The following is a 17,195-nucleotide window of genomic DNA, read 5'->3' on the forward strand; positions in this document are numbered from 1 at the left end:
TAAAACCTTGAGAACGAAGATGTGCTGGAAGCAAATCCCTGAAAAAAATGTTTTTTTATAAGCACACACTCATATTATCTTGAGTGTCTCTCCCAGCAGGCACAATCACACTCAGGCAGATAATTCAGTGTCACAGAGAGCCTTGTCTGTGACCCTCTGGTCCCCTCCAGACAGATGAAGCAGCTGGACAGGGACCCACGGCTGCCCAGAACTCACTTCCCTCGGGGAGCTCAAAGAGAAGAGTCCCCTCTCTGCCTCGGAGGATGACCAGCTGAGCTCAGTATGTGAAAGCTCTGTGTCCCCATGCCCAGGAAGGTCTGAGCAGGCGAAGCAAGACTTGCAAATGTGCAGTGGTGAAGTGATTTTTTTTTCTCTCTCTCTCTCTCTCTCTCAACCAGGATAGTTTTCAAAATGGATATTTAATGTTTTAGGATATAAAAAAGCATATAATTTAATGGTGGTCACTTTAAGATTTTAAGGGATAAAGTAAACATATTTATTTACAAAAATGCTTCATATGAATGTTTTCAGAAAATTATTATCCCTTACTGAGGATATGATTATACCTTTTTAAATCTATGGCTTGCGTATTCAGTAACAAATGCCATTAATATGAACAATTTCAAAAGTGACTTTGTCTTGACTATGCCTTCAACAAATAGGCAACGAGGAATTACATCTATAAAGCTACATATCTCCAGACATATAAAGAAGGTCTGGAGATATTTTACTAAGTTCAACACAAAATTTATCCAATAGCAAGACAGGATTTACTAAGTACATATTAATATTGCATAGTTAAATTTTCCAACTGCTTTTTCTGCTTTAATGAAATATTAAGTAGCCAGGGACTTTGTGTGTTTCATCATAATGCCAAGACAGGGTAAGCATGATAGCATGACATTAATTTTTTGACAGATATTGTTTTGTAGAAAAGTGAGCACAGCTTTTCTGCATAATTATGTAGTATTGGTGTACTGGGTGTATTTCACGTTGAAATTAAATGTAAAGAAATCTGCACAACACTAAGTGGAATGAGATCTGAAACCTTTAGATTTGTGTTGTAGTTCTCTATTGAGGCATATTGATTGCGTGATTCAGGTTTACCTGTGTAAATTCTTGCATGTGTTCCCAGGAACTCAGTTATACACATTGCTCACACTCTCATAAGTACACTGTAAGCCCCAAATGACAAAGGGCTCTGGCACTTCTAAAGCAGTACCATTAATCAAGTATGTATGAACACTAAGTGACTTTGCCAAAAAGAAAAGAAAACCTGAATTTAAAATGTGTCTGACCATAATAAAGCAAAAATCACAACAAGAAAATTGGCCATGTAGCCATTTTATTAAAAAGAGGTTTTAAACTGAGTACAGAAAAATAAACAATTGAGTGTGTCAATCCGAGTCTGAGTCCCTCTGAGCTTTAATGATGCGTTTCATCGGGGTTTCACTCATAGTGCCAAAACTATGCAGCGGCCAGAGCTGTGAAGGGGAAAAAAGCAGAATAACAAGGAGTTAAAGGAGAAATAAGATTTGATTAATACAAAAATAAAGCCATTATAGGGGGAAAAAACACTTTATTTCACATCTTGGACACACGCCCTAATACAGCTTTTAATGATGTATTTGACCTCATTAAAAATCCTGTTATTTCATCAGCTGTCGTAGCAGGGCCTCCAGTGGAGTGCTGCCATCCAATCAGATGGACAGAAGGTTGCCTGACCTATTTCCAGGGTCATGGTTGCGATGACATCCGGTGACATGACAACATAGCAGAATGGAAAGCTAGACAATATGCTGTCCAGGCTTCGGCCAATCAGACACACTTGTTTCAAACTTCCAACTGACTATAATCTCTGATTAGTACTTCGCCATAATGGAGGGATTTATCGGAGAACAATAAGTGCAAAGTGACTCAACTCCAAACACTTTGCTCATTTTCAATCTGAGATAAGAAAATGGAACACCAAGGCTTTCTGCATGTTTTGCAAACCAAGATAATTTTAAAGTTGAATTTGTGTGTTACCTTCCAGCAAACACGACCTCGAATCAGGGCATATGGAATTGGGCCATAGTTCCTTGAGTCAGTGGAATTCCTAAGGTTATCCCCTTCCAGCCATACATGGCCCATTGGAACCTAAAATCATTGTTACACACACAATATTGACAAAATGATTAACATGTACACTTGTCCAAAGTAAAATATGATTTAAATTCCCCCCCACCCGCCTTCAAGACTGCATAAAAGTAAATTATTCTCACAATGTAGTGCAACTCTGTGTAAACCTCACCCCATTCACCACTTAGTCCCCTCAGCTATCCCTCCCTCCTCACGTATCTTAACGTCAACTTGCCGATCCCTCTTTATCACCGCACTGTCGTAGGAGAGGGGTCATGGGTAACAAACTGGGTTGGGAGATGGAGACTTAGGAGAACTTCAAACAGGGTCATTAGGCTGTTGGCTGAGATCTGCGCCCCTCGTACCCAGGGAGGGCAAAGCCAGAGAGGGGCCTGAGATAGCTGGACAGAGGGAGAAAAAGGGAGCAAACTAAGCTGCGGCTAGCAGCAGCGTCCAAGGGTCTCCACCGCGGTCCGACCTGCCAGTGGGGCAGTCATCCAAGCAGGCTCTAATTCACAGTGACACCAATTATGATTAATCTCATCACTTTAGGAGAGTAGGCTTGTCAAGGCCCTAATTAAGTGTGCTGTCCCCCTATATGTGCAGACAGGATCAACAACACATTATATTGTCATAATGGGCATCACAATCCACGAGTCTATTTTTGTGTTGCCCAACTTTTTTAACGGCAAAAGTCCTCTGGAAGAAAGGGAACAACGTGAATAAGGAAATGGGAAACTAGCAGTGGAGTGATGTCATGCCTTTTCCTGTTCTCAAGCTCCTTCCTCCTATCACTCCGGTCTCTGATTGCTCCCCAGTCATAATGCGGGACGCTGCATTTCATTTCATATTTGATAATTGAGACAGATGATGTGACATAATCACAAGCCAGTGACACGTTGACCTAACATGAGGTAAACAACTCGCTGACTAACAACGACACAAATGAATATCATTAAAGGAGTCATCTGAGAACCATATGTCAACATGCTGGATTCTCACCATTACACCTCATTAACATGGTAACATATGCTGGCTCCCAAGCACAGGAAAAAGAAACGCTACTGTTTGTCATCTGCCAAACCATCATCTGCCAAATCATAACTTGGCTTTTTTATTTATTTATTTTAGAAAACCCTCTCTTGATTCTGTTCATCTATAAAAACACAGCTTTTTGGTCAACAAATGTCAAGAAGAGCACTTCTTTTTTAAATTATTCAGTGCATTTATGTTAAAAATAAAGGCTTGTTTGTATCGGCAAAGTGTGTGCACAACAATGTGTGAGGTGAATTTGTGAGTTCTCAAGGTTTGTTTCCAAAATCGGATACAAAAACATCTTTAACAGTAGTGACCAAAGTGTGACCATTTTCAGCCTCAACCTCACATCAAGAGCAATACACATATGGTGCACCAGCACAGGTATTTGATGAAGACAGACATTTTATTTAAATGGTCTATTGTGTTATCACATTTTAAATGTTCTTTTTACTGTGTAATTGTCTTTTTTTTTAAGTATTCATAACCTTATGTAAGGTTGTGAATACACAAGTATTCACAGGTATTTCTGTAGGTATCCAAATCAGCAAAGATAGATACCTTGATTGCGTTGATTGCTCATGTCACAGCAATCAACGTGTCACGGCCTCAGGTTTTTCTTGAATATGATGTCACAAGCTTAATTTGTCCATCTTTAGACAGTTTTGCCCATTCTTCTTGGCAGTTCTTCTCAAGCTTCTTCAGGTTGGATGATTTTTGGCCATTTTCAGATATCTCGAGAAATGTTCAATGATATTCAAATCTGGACTCCCAGACTGGTGCTCAAGTAACTTTTTTTGACATCTTGGCAGGATGGTCCTTGTGTTGATGTAAAATGAACAGTCACCTCTGTCTGGGGTCAAGAGTGCTCTGGAGAAGGTTTTTATCCAGGATATCTCTGCACATTGCTGTATTCATCTTTTTCTAACCTCACTAGTCCTACTGCTGCAAACCATCCCCTTAACATGATGCTGCCACCATCATGCCTCACTGCAGGGATGGCATAGGCCTGATGATGAGATATGCCAGGGTTTTTTTGTTTCTCATAATCTGAGAGTCCATCAGGGGTCTTTTTGCACCCTCCATATTGTAATATTTGGTATGAGGAAAGATATTAATTTAATTCAATTTTGAATAAGGTTGTAGTGTAACAAAATATGGAAAAGGTGAAGCGGTGTGAATAATTGTATTCCAGGTGGTTTTCTCTTTAGTTTAGATAATTACAATCAATCACTGCAATTTCTCTCGATTTATATTTCAGCCAATTAGAATTATCTAAACAAAGGATCTCATCTATTAAACTATTAATTAGCAACACTTTCCCATCTAAGCAAAAATGTATAAACAAGCATACTTGGAGGATGAACCAGGCAGTAGTTTAAAAGGTGATTAAACAGAAATCTTTGAAACTTGGCCTTTCAGATCATGGCAAATTGAAAATGAAGCTAGAAACTATCTTTTCCCTAAGTCACAAAAAGAGAAAAAAAAATGTCAGAGGAAAACTTCAGCATTAAAAACACAGCTGGACCCAGATACTTATTTTTGTATTCTCTTTCAGAAATTGATACAAAAACCCTATTATTAGGGAGATTATCTGAAGTCAGATGAGATTAGTAAGTACTTTGTCATCTATCTTCAATGAACATCAATGTCTGTTTTTGACTTAGAACAGATTTCGACAAGCATTTTTAAATATCAAGTTCAACGCAGGCTTAAAGTATTTATACATGGAGTTCCTTTAATCCGCCGGCGGACTGCCAGGCAGAATGGATGGGAAAGACAGCAGCAGTCTTGTGGTAGCAGGTTGGGTCCATGCCAGGCATTGTGTGCTTGTCAGAGATGGGTCGAGTAGAGCTGAAGCCAGAGCTCTCATCACTGTGGAGGACGGCTGTTTAACAACCTTGCCATTACACTGTTCATTATTTTAACATGATTGGGGTGAGGAATTACTTTCCATTAATACAGTGTGTATGAATATTCAGCTCATCTCCAACCATATCTCTCTGTCTAACTTTACAGCAGAGAACAGAAAGTATGGCTGACGTTTCGTCTCGCATGTCTTTCTCTGTCCCCTGGTGTAACATTAGAGATCAACCGGTATTGTTTTGACACAATAGAAATGATTCTGAAAAGGTGAGAGAGCAATTAGTACATTGCTGGATCTCTGGGGGTGGAGGAGACACGTCTGTCTATCTGTCTGAGCAAGAAAAGAGGTGATGACAGGGTCTAACACTGTCTTACAAAAATCATCTTTACAGGCCTACATATTATGTTTCACACCATCATAATAACCACACACAGGGACATTTATTCTCTGCACTAGAGGAAAAAACTATATTAGGGGACATTTATATGAAGAGGTTTTTTTCTCAGACTAGATGCTGGTAAACAATATTAATATATTCTTAGGAGTTAAAATACATAATTCATGACACCACATATTTGATGATAGATGACGTTAACATGCTTTAAGTATCTATTATGCTATTACTAAGATGCATAATACATGTAAAAAAGCAGTGAACTACGGCATGCTTTAACTTGTTTTTTGTCTCCATAGTGAGCTGAGCTTGCATCCTTTTGAAATCAGAGACCATCGACACAGACTTGAACCTCAAAACACAAACATAGTCTTGTAAATTGTACAATCGCATACACAGCTGACAGAAGACACACCAGTCATATCCCTGATAAATTTAAGTATTTTCAAGTTCAGAGTATGGTTTCAGCCCATTAATCCACAATGGAGGAAGAAGGTATGATCAATAGGAAATTTCACCAAGAAACATAGCTTGTATATAATAAATTATGTACAAGCTATATTAAGTATATACAGCAAAGGTACATTTTTCATTTATCATATTTGATTTGAATTTGTTCATTTAGTGAAACAATTCACTAAGCATTCTTGCAAAGCAGTGATTCCATATTGTTTGCCAGGGGATGTATTTTTAAAATTATTTTTAAGCTAATTTATATTTTAAAAAAATACAATGCTCTGTTATAGTGTTATAAAACTGAAAGTTAATGAGAGAGAAGCTCATGGCAGCCTTCACAAATCAGAGGGAGGATACCTTCTGGAGCTATTGTGTGAACAGAGGCTCCTGTATTTGCTGAATGACCCAGCAGTTTAACTCATTGTACTTTCACACAATCATAAGATTATACACTTAACAATGCTAGCTGATTGTGCTATATAAAATGACAGGATTAAAAAATATCAGCTAAAACTAACACTTTTGTGGTAGCTTTCCCTCCAGCACAGCTAGAATCTGAAGTTAAAAAAGTAGCAGCTTTAAGCCGCCACAAAAAAGTTTTAAAAATCACAAATTAATTAATAAAGTTTTGGAATGTGAAAAAAATTAGGGTTATAAAAGTGAGTGTGTTGAATAATATGTTGAGGATGTTAGGTTAATTTTACCCATTATTACCCACAGACAAAATTTGCTTCACCAACAACTACAGCTTACAGATGTTTGTTTTATTCATACTTACAGACAGTCCTTAAATGAATAATTAGCTATTTATGTGGTACACGTGCAGATCAATTTCATTGTGGTAGTTCAAGGGGACTCATCTAGTTTTCAGCTACATACAGTATAAGTTTCTGATGAATACATCAGAGTCCTGTTTCTGTTTGAAACTGGTCTATCACTTAAAGACTGAATAGAATGCATGAAATCAGTATCAGAGTGTATTCAAAAAATTTACCTGAACCCAAATAGATTAGTTTAAAGTTTTAAAATGACTTAAAGTGGAACATTTTTCACTGCATTATGATAAACTTTTTCAATCGTTTCTATGTGGAGGTAAAGATAGTAGAAGTAAGCATTTATTTTGTCATTTGATGAATGTCACTTGCAGGCCTGCCCTTGTGCTATATTTTTCTGAACTTATTCAGGCGTTTGCCCATAGTCTATAAAATACAAAGTAAATTCAAAGAGATGCAACATAAACACAACCTTTGGTTTGTGGACTGTCATATACTCATTCACACACACACACTCAGATAACCCTCCTCCCACCCATCAGTCTGTCCATTCGGCTGGCACTAACTCTAACAGGCTTCAGAGAGATTGCGGGCCTGAGCTGTGGGTGTTGGGGGGGGGAGCAGTAATAGAAAAGCAATGACAGTGGTTTTGGCAGCAGAAACCCTGTTCATTCTCTGGTTTTATCACCATTCTTAGGAAATATAGGTGTTGTCAAAAGCTGATATTTAGACCACTGACATAAAATGAATGTGCATGGTCTAAAATGTAAACAACTCTGAAAGCCTATAGACTGCGATAGTCACACAAAGAACAACTCAGACACAGTTTTGCATTATGCATAAGCATTCATTTTAGGTTGAGAGAAGCTATCAAGTGTTTTGTACTAAACACATTTTTCATTCACTCTCTATTTAACTGTACCTTTTCCTCATTTTTGGGAAACACTGAACTGTGGCTGTTTGCGGTAAGACAGTGTCTAAAACATGAATAAAGATACTCACATATGTGTGGGTCTTGAACAAATCTGAGGGAGAACTGGTGCAGATCTTATCACCCTCCAATCCAATAACCCTTTTACAAATGTTCATTTGTGGGTCGAATGGACTTTTTGCAATTACTATGTCACCCCTGAAAACAAATAAACACAAATATTCATGTAATGATACATGATGCAGTGACTCGAATATTATCAGTTATATTCGCAAAACCAGCTGTAGCAGATATGTGCAAATTTCAATGAAACAAACCAGAAACAAACCAATCTCACTAGTTATCAAAATCAAATGAGCAAAATAGCTTATCAATAAAGTTGACTCATCTGAAAATCAATTATTGAGCCATCCATGGTGTTAGAAACTGCACTCATAGACAAAGAAGAGGCATTTTTTTATAATTTTATAATAAATATGAAAGAGGAAGCATGGAATATCTAACCGATCAGAAGAAGTCACAGTTAATATTAATCCAACAGTCTGTACTTATTAATAGGCTAAGGAAATATAAAGCAAGATTAATTAAGTGTAATTAACTAATAAACAAAGCAAATAAACAAGACACATAATTAACTGTAAGTTACACTATTTGTTGACTAAAGGTTTAATGGACCAGGAGCTTGTTTCTTATAAAATAAAGTGAATTAAAACCCTCACACTTATCAATTATATGTTTAATTTCCAAATGTAAAGAGGAAAATCTTATTGAAGGTCTAATTTGGAAATTTAAACGCTCCCACATACTCAACCGGAAGCCAACCAGTCGACGCACAGTCCCAAGGTTGTGGACTGTTTGGTTTTGTACACAAATTTCACCCAACGACGCAGGACACTTTGAGGACGCCTCTACCGCTTCAGTATACGTCACCCTTCAACCCTGTGGGGTTCCCACAAACAGTCACAGCCTCTGTGGACAACGACGGAGAAATTTCCATACAGAGTTTTTATCCATTTAACAATCTTTACTGAAGAACCGTACAAATGTACCTATTTCCTCCCTGTGTCAGATAAACATTCCTCAAATGTTTATCTGACACAGCAAGATGGAGATACAAAACCTATATAGTGGAAGTGGACTAGTTGAAGGGAAATATCAACATTGCTGTCCAAGAACAGTTAAGGTAATGTCTATTTTGGAGTTTATTTACTTTTTTAACCACTTCTTCTCAAGCTTTATAATTCTGCCATCTCATGTCTTTCCCTTAGAGAAATCTAAGAGTCAAATACAGTGGTAGATAGCCTTCATATAAACAATGGTAACATTACAATATCCAGGTACATAAAACACATTCTTTTGAGAAACATGTATATTTTTTAATAAAGAAGTTGTTATTTTAGTTAGATCACAAAATTCCACTGGTTAGCTGAAACAGGCACAAGAGCAAAGAGCCTTTAGAGATGGGAGGTCAGAGTCAAAAGGTTTGAGCAAGCTAGAAACAAGACCCAAAACTTTCAGTGCAGCAAACAGAAGCCTACTTACTTTTCTATTTTAAAAAGATGACGACTCATACGTTCAGAGAACACAACATCATGGTTTACAATTGTGGGCTCCATAGAAGGACCAGAACACTGAATGAAGACAACAAAAAAAAAGGTTATTATTTTGCGTAGAAAAACGTGTGAAAAAGGGGCATCAGTGATGTAATCTTGTAAATACGAACCACCACAAATTCGCCAATGTATTCAAAGGCACAGTGTGCAATGCAACCATACTGGATGGTGTAACCAAAGAGGCCCAGGGTTTTCCCCAGCATATGACGGAACATCTCCACCTAAGGAATAGAACAGCCAAAAGTTACAAAATTTCTTTAAAAAAAATAAATAAAAATACTAAAGCTGTGAGGAGTTTCATTTCTGGAGGTGTGGAGAAGGTTGTCACAGTTGGCCTACCGCTAAGATGGCACATTCTTTAGTGTTTCATTCTCAGGGGCTGAGTGGCCAGTTCACACCAGAAAACTGTCCCGCACTTTGACCCTGTGGACGATGGACCTATCAACACCTTAAGCTCAGGTGATGGACAAACACAGAAACTGTGACACATCCAGCCAGGCAGCCTTGCCCCGTCTACAGCTACATCCCTGACTGTGCTGCCATGATCATTAGAGCTGTTATCAGCTCCTGTCGGCACCATAGAAACACAAAAACACCCGGGCACACTTACAACAGCCCTGCAAACACTGTTATTTAAACACACCAGGAATAGGTCTTCTGAGCAAACATCACAACCACTTTTGGGTTATTGACTTTTACTCAACCTGCGGGATGAACTGAAGAAAGCAAGCCGGTATTTACACACTGTCCAGCAGGTTCTATATGTAGAAAAGCTCTTGCACACCTGCACATACACAAACAGCAACTGTATACGGCTGGGCTTAGATGTTAGTACTTGCTTCAGTCACTTTCTTTTTTCTCAGGCTGCTGTCCTGCTAGCCCTCCACAGGGTAAAGAAATCTTTTCCTTCATCTCTTCTATTCCTTCTGTCTCTTTCCTTCTTTCTCTCGCCATGTCTCCTTTCCCTCCCAGGGTATTATTAACCAAAGCAAGCAGAGCGGAAACCAAAGTCCCAAATCCTCAGAGCTCTGGGAATGACTTCCCAAAGATGGACAAGGATTAGGACCCCCAATTTCTCCCTTACCCCACCACCTCCACCCCCTGTTTCTCCCCAGGTTCCCAACAGACCGGGTGTCAGGTGGCTCAGTGAGTCCTGCCAAAGGTGTTACCCCTAATCCCATTACCCCCGCCACTCTTCTCTCTCTCTCTCTGTTATACTCGCAGGTCCCTCTCATTCATTCCAACTGCATTTCAACTATTAAACTCTCCATCTTTTCTTTCATGTGTTTCTTTGGCCTATTCGCCATCCTTTTTGATCCCAAAAAGATAGACTCCATCCTCTCACTTCCCCACAACTTCTTCCCTCTGTTCCACAGTCACCCCTGACAACCCTGCGCTTTCCAGAAAACCCTGTGAGTAGCAGGGCTCAAGCAGGTGAAGAGGAATATATATATATCCTGCATGGAACCCAAAAGAAAGCCCCCTTTGCAGTTCCAGCATACTCCTATTTCTTCTGCAAACTCAGTACTTCCCCAGCTGGTACAATAACACCTCTGGCCCTCTAATTCCTCTGTTGGCAAGAAAGTGGACTGAAGGTTAATGTGAATCTCTGTTCTGCGCTATAAGGCAGCATGTTCATGCCTCTTCCTCTTACTCTCAGCTTGCTTCACCTGAATTTCCATCTCCATGGTACTGTAATGCACTCTTAGACATGATCTCCAGTGTTCACCTCCTTCTGCTAGACCAGGGATCAGGAATCTTTGTTAGCACTCATTCACAGAGCACAGTGGACAGCCTCCCATACAGCTGCCCTCATATCTCTACTTCATCACATCCCCTCCCCTCCATTCCAGCATGCATTCATCATAGGTAGGGATTAGGAGACTTTGCATAACCAGATCACACGGCCACTGACTGATATCAAGAGTCCATATGCAGCCGCCTGGTTTTCTGAGTCCCCCTCTGTCACTGATAGTGTGTGTTTGTGTGTGTGTGTGTTCATATGCACGGACAAAAGCATCACCTGTACGTTACATAGAAAGAGTAACATATGAGCTGACGTTACTCTTGGGACTCAGAATGAGCTGGACATACACAGAGACTTCTAATTAAATATCTATTAGATCTAATTTCCCTCAGGCAAAGAATCAAGCAACCAATACTATCTTTCAGCTCGAATACCCCCTTTATGTGCGTGTGTGTGGTGTTGGATGGGCAAAGGGTATTAATCGCATGTTGTATTACAGCTGTAAACTAACACAAAATCTCTCTGCTAATCCTGGATTACAGGGCAAACATGTTCATGAGAAAACAACAACAGGAGAAAAAAGTCAAAGGAGCCTTCCTTGCAGAACCATCTGTGACCGCTGGCCTCCTGCTGTCACCTCGCAGCGCTACAGTCAGGCAAAGAGGGCCATTTCAAATGAATAGTTGCAGATGGAGTTATATCATTGTGTGTTTAATTTTGTGATCCTCTTATTGAGGGAACCCAAATTCATTCATTCAAGCAATCAAAATTAGGCGAATCATCAGAATGTTTTTAATGCCCAATGTTACATGCTCATTTTGTGAAAATGCCGGTAAATAATTTGCTCCATTAAGATGGGTTAAAAACATTTGAGGATAGAAAATAATAGTTTGGTGTTTTTTTTTCTGTAATTTGAGTTAAGGTGAATTAAGAGATATAGAAATACAGGAAGGTGAAACAATTGAGCAGTTTGGGAGTTGCTGCCGCTAAACTTAAATTGTGAGTTAACTGGAAACGTTTGATATCATTATATGGGAGTCCAGTTCTATGATATTTATAAGGAAAATAGCTTTATATTATGACTTGGATTGGCGAATATTAAATCCACACAAGTCTTAACAATTTTACTCATTTATCAATTGCTGGTTTTCTTTGAGGTTTGAAATGCCTGTTGTTGAGATTGTTGAGATTTTATCTAACCAACATTAACTACAAATCAAAAACATGCACTGGATAGACATCTGATGGAGTTAATAGTTTTACATCAAGTGGAATAAAATCGGATGAAAAATAATGACGGTCAAATTAAATAATTCTAGACTAGCAACCTGTCTAAGGTTTATTTGCTCTCTTGCATAATGAATGCTGCAGGTAGGTTTCCTGAACTTTGTTTGAGGTTCATCAGATTTAATATAACTGATGGGAGGTGGGAACTCAAAAAGTATGCTGAAATTGAATCAGAAGTTGTTCCAAAAAAGTACTAATCGATGGTTGTGCACACACCTGTGCAATCATGTTACTGTATTTTCTTTTTTTTTGGTGTTTTACTTTGTTGTCCCAAACAGATATATATTTCTTCAGCTGAATTGTACAGGATAAATGTCACATTACATGTTGAAAATCTTTTGAAATATTTTTGGTCAAATTTTTTACACAACAAAAACTTGGCATTTAAATAGGATGATTGAAACAAATGAAAACAATAATTAGTTATTAGCTTTGATTAAATTGATGAACAGGCAACAAAACCTGAATTTTCACTAATGGATTAGCCAATCAAACACCAGAGATGATGAATGGAAAATCGACAGGCCAACTGATTGAAGTCAACTGTATTTTCCAGTGCAATTCTTTGTAAAGCTAAAACAAAAACTACTGCAGGAACTTAAAATGAAACATAGTCAGTAACCCACCAAAAGTGATACCTAATTAAACACACATCATTGATGCCATAAGGAAATAGTCAGAAAGGAATTACCTCTACTGGTCTCAAGAGGTTTGACCCTGCCATGAGTGAGTAGTGTTAATTGATATACATGACCAGTCTATTAGGACCACAAAGCGAATTTCAATCCAAACAGCACACACGGGCCTTGCAGCGGACTTCTTACACAACTAAATTAGGAAAACATGGGCTGAGAGAGAACTGGGCAACAGGGGGGCTAAGAGGCTTATGAGCCCCTTGTCAGATATTCTTCTTCTCCCTGAGGATCACAGATGGAAGGGAGTCTGGAGAAGCAGCCACACCAGAGTGGGGACGAATCCCACCTCTGATGTCTTTCTCTGGACAGCAGAAGGCAGAGGAGGGTGGGGAGTGAGTCCTGTTGCGCATGGCTTGATTTCATCTTAATGTGAGGTATAAAAAGGAGGAGCTTTGGCAACAAGGGGTGTGTGGAGGGTGAGCGGGATTTGTTTCAACTATCAGTGCAATCACAGTTAATCCTGAAGATTTAAACACAGACACCTGGCTGGATGGGGAATGACAGATGTAAAAGTCCCAGGACGATGTTTGTACAAAATCCTGGTCCCTCCAGATCCTGCCTTCTATCAAAGGTTTAATTGAAAAGACTGATCTCCATATTGCTCTTTGTATTGTTGCTAACAGCAACGCAGCCGTGAAACAGCTGAGCGAGGTTGCTATTTGAGGAGCTCAGGGTTTATACCTACAATCAAAGGGTCAGTCAGAGCAAATAATAGCCAAGTGATATGAATACAACTGCTGCGAAGTGAAAGGAAGTGCGGGCTGACACAGTCCCCAGCCAATTACATTCAGTGGAAAGTCAGTCACTAAGCCTTATTGTATTGACCACAAGAGATTGTGTGGTGCTGGCTCTGTGTTGAAAGAATTCAGAGATCTTATCTGTGCTTGTATCAGATTTACAAAGGCGTTTGGGTTATCCATGGCCCCGAGCTCAACACTAGCTGCTATTTTTTAATACTGACTAGTGAAAGACATCTTAGCTCACCCCCAATTTTTAGACTGCAATTTTTTTTCAATTCTACAAGAGAACATGTTTTGCATTTTGATTGTTTCTGAATGTGTTTGAATATGTCAAAACATCATATGACTCAAACAAAAACATCTGAGAAAATCACAATGAAGCAATTCAAACTATGGGACACAGAATAAATGAAAAATGGGGGAAAATCGTTTGATAAAATTAACTGCAAACAAAACCTGCCCTGTGCTTATTGTGCCAGCCCTGTTAGACTATTGCTTTTCTTTCAGTGTTAACAAAACAAATTTGGTGCATGCTGATAATAATCTGGCATCCTCTGGACGCAAAAAGTTAGGACTCCTTATAGCAATTCCACACTGATGGCAGAGGAACATTGCAGAAAGCAAAACAGTCAGACCAGGAAAAGGTCTGACATGTTATGACTGCTGCTATTATTTAGCTCAATCAGATACAGCAGCTGACATAATAAGAGTAGAAAACACACCTCCCCGCTAGATCCTGATTTGAAAAGGTGTGTTATTTTTGTACAATTACTCGAGCCTGTTGTGGAGACACTAAAAATATTTCTGCACAGTAAAAGTACAGCAGAGATTTGTTAATCAATCTCAATACTATGCAGATTAGCAGAAATCCCTGCACTTATTGTTCTGCTGAAGCCAGATCTCCTTTTCAAAAATACAAGTCGGTTAGAGCATCTTATTTGGCTCGTATAGTCTCTCCACAATGCCCTGCGTTGTCAGTCATGATATATTCCCTTGGCCTCCTGTCAACATGCATAAGTCTCAACAGTGCTGTCAAAACAGCAGGACTGCCTCTGCTGAGAGCATTTGTAAAGTGAGCAGTTGGGCGATTGCTTCCTCGGGAGAATCACAGCATCCTGCGATCCTACATGGCCTCTGGCCTCTCTGCTACACAAAGCTTTTTACAGCTGTCTTAAGGATGTCACTGATCAGTCTTGACTCCAAAAGAAATGTTAGTGGACTATGTAATATTCAAATTCAATTGTGATTGTCCTAAATAGTATATTTTGAAGGTCTAAGAATAAATAAAAGTAATTTTATGCATAATAATCTTTGTGGCTTTTTGTTTTTGGGTACTATTGTAGAAATACATCCAATATCTGTTCATTGTCTTACACTAAGTAATACCTTCATTGAATTTCAATCCATTAAGCCAGTATCTTTAGCTCACTCATGATCAGATCATGATGGTAATAGGTCCAACATGCAGTTAAATACTCTCCATCTCAGCTTGAGCATGTCCAGGCCAGAAGAGATACATAGTCTCTCCAGTGAGTTCTGCGTCTGCCAATTTTTAGCTCAGGTGCCTGAAAAAACCTCCAAAGTGAAGCACCCAAGAGACATCTTGACTGGATGCCTGAACAACCTCTGCTGACTCCTTTTGATGCAAAAGAACAGCAGCTCTATTCCAAGCTCTCCCCCAGAAGACGAAGCTGCTCACCCCATCTCTAAGGGTGAGCCCAGCCACCCGACGGAGAAAGCTTATTTCAGCTGCTTGTATCCGGGACTTTGTTCTCTTTCTCAAGATCCATTTTACCATCTGTGAGGTCAAGGACAGAGATGAACCAGTAAATTGGGAGCTTTGCATGTGGCTCAGCAGACTGGAACAGCACCCACCTTACCGCAGACGAGGTCTCAAGTCTGTCTTCCCATTTTCTTATTTCCTTCTCCATTCTACCATCACTCAAGGATAAGACACCAAGATACTCTCATCTCAGGCACTTTGCACTCGGCTGCAAACTACTCCAGAGAACAGTAAAGACAGTCACGATCTAAACATGCCAACAGAACCACATCATCTGCCAAAATCAAAGATGAGACCCTGAAGTTCCAAAACCTGAGGCCCTCCTCTCCAAAACTACGTCCTTGGAATCTGTCTAAGAAAACCAAAAACACAAGTGGAATATTAGAAGTGTTCTAATATATTTCACCAAGAGGTTGATGAATGAAGTTTTGATGTTTAACATAAATGTATTGCTGCATACCTCATTATCAGCTCAGTTGCTCAGTAGTTTAGTCCTAAGAGATTTCTTCTGTTTTTGCTTGTTATACTTAAATGTTTCAGCTCCTCAAACTAAATTTCCTATCAAACAGGGTGTAAATATAAAACGTGACTGTCACTTGTGTAAAACATAAATTGAATGTGATTAATTATGTTTTTGAGGACTTAAGCCAGTTGACTGTCAGATCTGTGGAAACAAAAAATCTCTTTAAAAACTGTTCAACAACATTAAATAGACTAACAGATCCAAAAGATTTTGATACTGCTCTCTTCTAAACAAATTAAAGAGCAAATGAGAAACAATAATTGACAAGCCCCTTGCATGCTAGCAAACCACAGTACCAGCTGTGATCAACAGGAGACTAAAATACATTTTTTGCCCATTGATGTGAGAGAGGGGTGCAGATTTTATGGAAGACGTGTGTCGCAGTACATTTGGGGTACAACTAACAACATTTCAGAAAAAGAACATCATTTTGACTGTAAAACATGGAGGTGTTAAGTGTGTTGGAGGTTACTTTAGGACCTGAGTGACATGCCTTATCTGATGACTTGTACATTATGTTCTTTACAAGTCTATTATGGACAACAATGTCTGGACATGACCTGACCTTAAGCTCAGAGAAACTTGGGCTACTCCTAGTGATTGAAAGCACACAATAAAGTCTACCTGTGAATCTCCCCATATTTTGTTGTTTTTTTCTTCAAAAATTTCTGTTTCAAAATAGGCATAATTTAGTTTAAAAGCAAGGTATTTGGCATCAATATTTATTCTTTTTTTTCAGTGCTTAGACTTAGATACTTCATTAAAAATAATTTACTACAAACAACAATAATAAACCATTTTCTGGGCGAATATCCCAAATCAAAACGGTTTTTTCTTCAATCGAATTGTTCTGAAATCCTCTAAAACATTTTTCAATTTTATGTTTCTTTTACCTATTATAAAATAAACACAGATTACCGAAATCTTTTAAGCACAAATGACTATTTTCTGTGCAAAACCTGAAGTGAGAAGCCGCTTTTAAGCCTTGATTAGATTCCAGAAATTGCGACGAACACATAAACTCAACATTATTTAAAGCAAATATTGGTAAACTTACAGCAGCAGCTGTTAACTTGCATATATCTGTGGATCTTTTCTGATTACAGCTCAACGCTAAGTGTGACCATGCACTCACAATAACAATTCCAGCCTCCTCTTGACAGCTTCCTGAAACAGCAAAGTAACAAACAAGATTGTCATTGGTCGACCTGCCCCGGACTTTTCTTTGAT

At 38.9% G+C, this 17,195-nt stretch overlaps 1 protein-coding gene across 6 annotated transcripts; it reads right to left on the reverse strand.

The window, feature by feature from the left end:
• Positions 1-1,317: 1,317 nt before the first annotated feature.
• On the reverse strand, positions 1,318-17,127 carry immp1l (inner mitochondrial membrane peptidase subunit 1). Of its 6 annotated transcripts, XM_023332719.1 has the most exons (9): positions 17,023-17,127; positions 15,903-16,000; positions 15,535-15,794; positions 15,359-15,457; positions 9,301-9,411; positions 9,120-9,208; positions 7,649-7,775; positions 2,029-2,139; positions 1,318-1,484 (listed from the first exon to the last, which is right to left on the reverse strand). In XM_023332719.1, exons 4-9 carry the CDS (start codon positions 15,455-15,457, stop codon positions 1,398-1,400), a joined length of 624 nt encoding a protein of 207 aa, XP_023188487.1. In that variant the 5' UTR covers positions 15,535-15,794; positions 15,903-16,000; positions 17,023-17,127; the 3' UTR covers positions 1,318-1,397. The 6 variants fall into 6 exon arrangements, with proteins under 6 accessions (XP_023188487.1, XP_023188488.1, XP_005804283.1 ...); XM_023332720.1 differs by lacking the exon at positions 15,359-15,457; XM_005804226.3 differs by lacking the exons at positions 15,359-15,457; positions 15,535-15,794; positions 15,903-16,000.
• Positions 17,128-17,195: the final 68 nt, after the last annotated feature.

The sequence above is a fragment of the Xiphophorus maculatus genome, chromosome 4 (assembly GCF_002775205.1).
Source record: "Xiphophorus maculatus strain JP 163 A chromosome 4, X_maculatus-5.0-male, whole genome shotgun sequence".
NCBI classification, from domain to species: Eukaryota; Metazoa; Chordata; class Actinopteri; order Cyprinodontiformes; family Poeciliidae; genus Xiphophorus; species Xiphophorus maculatus.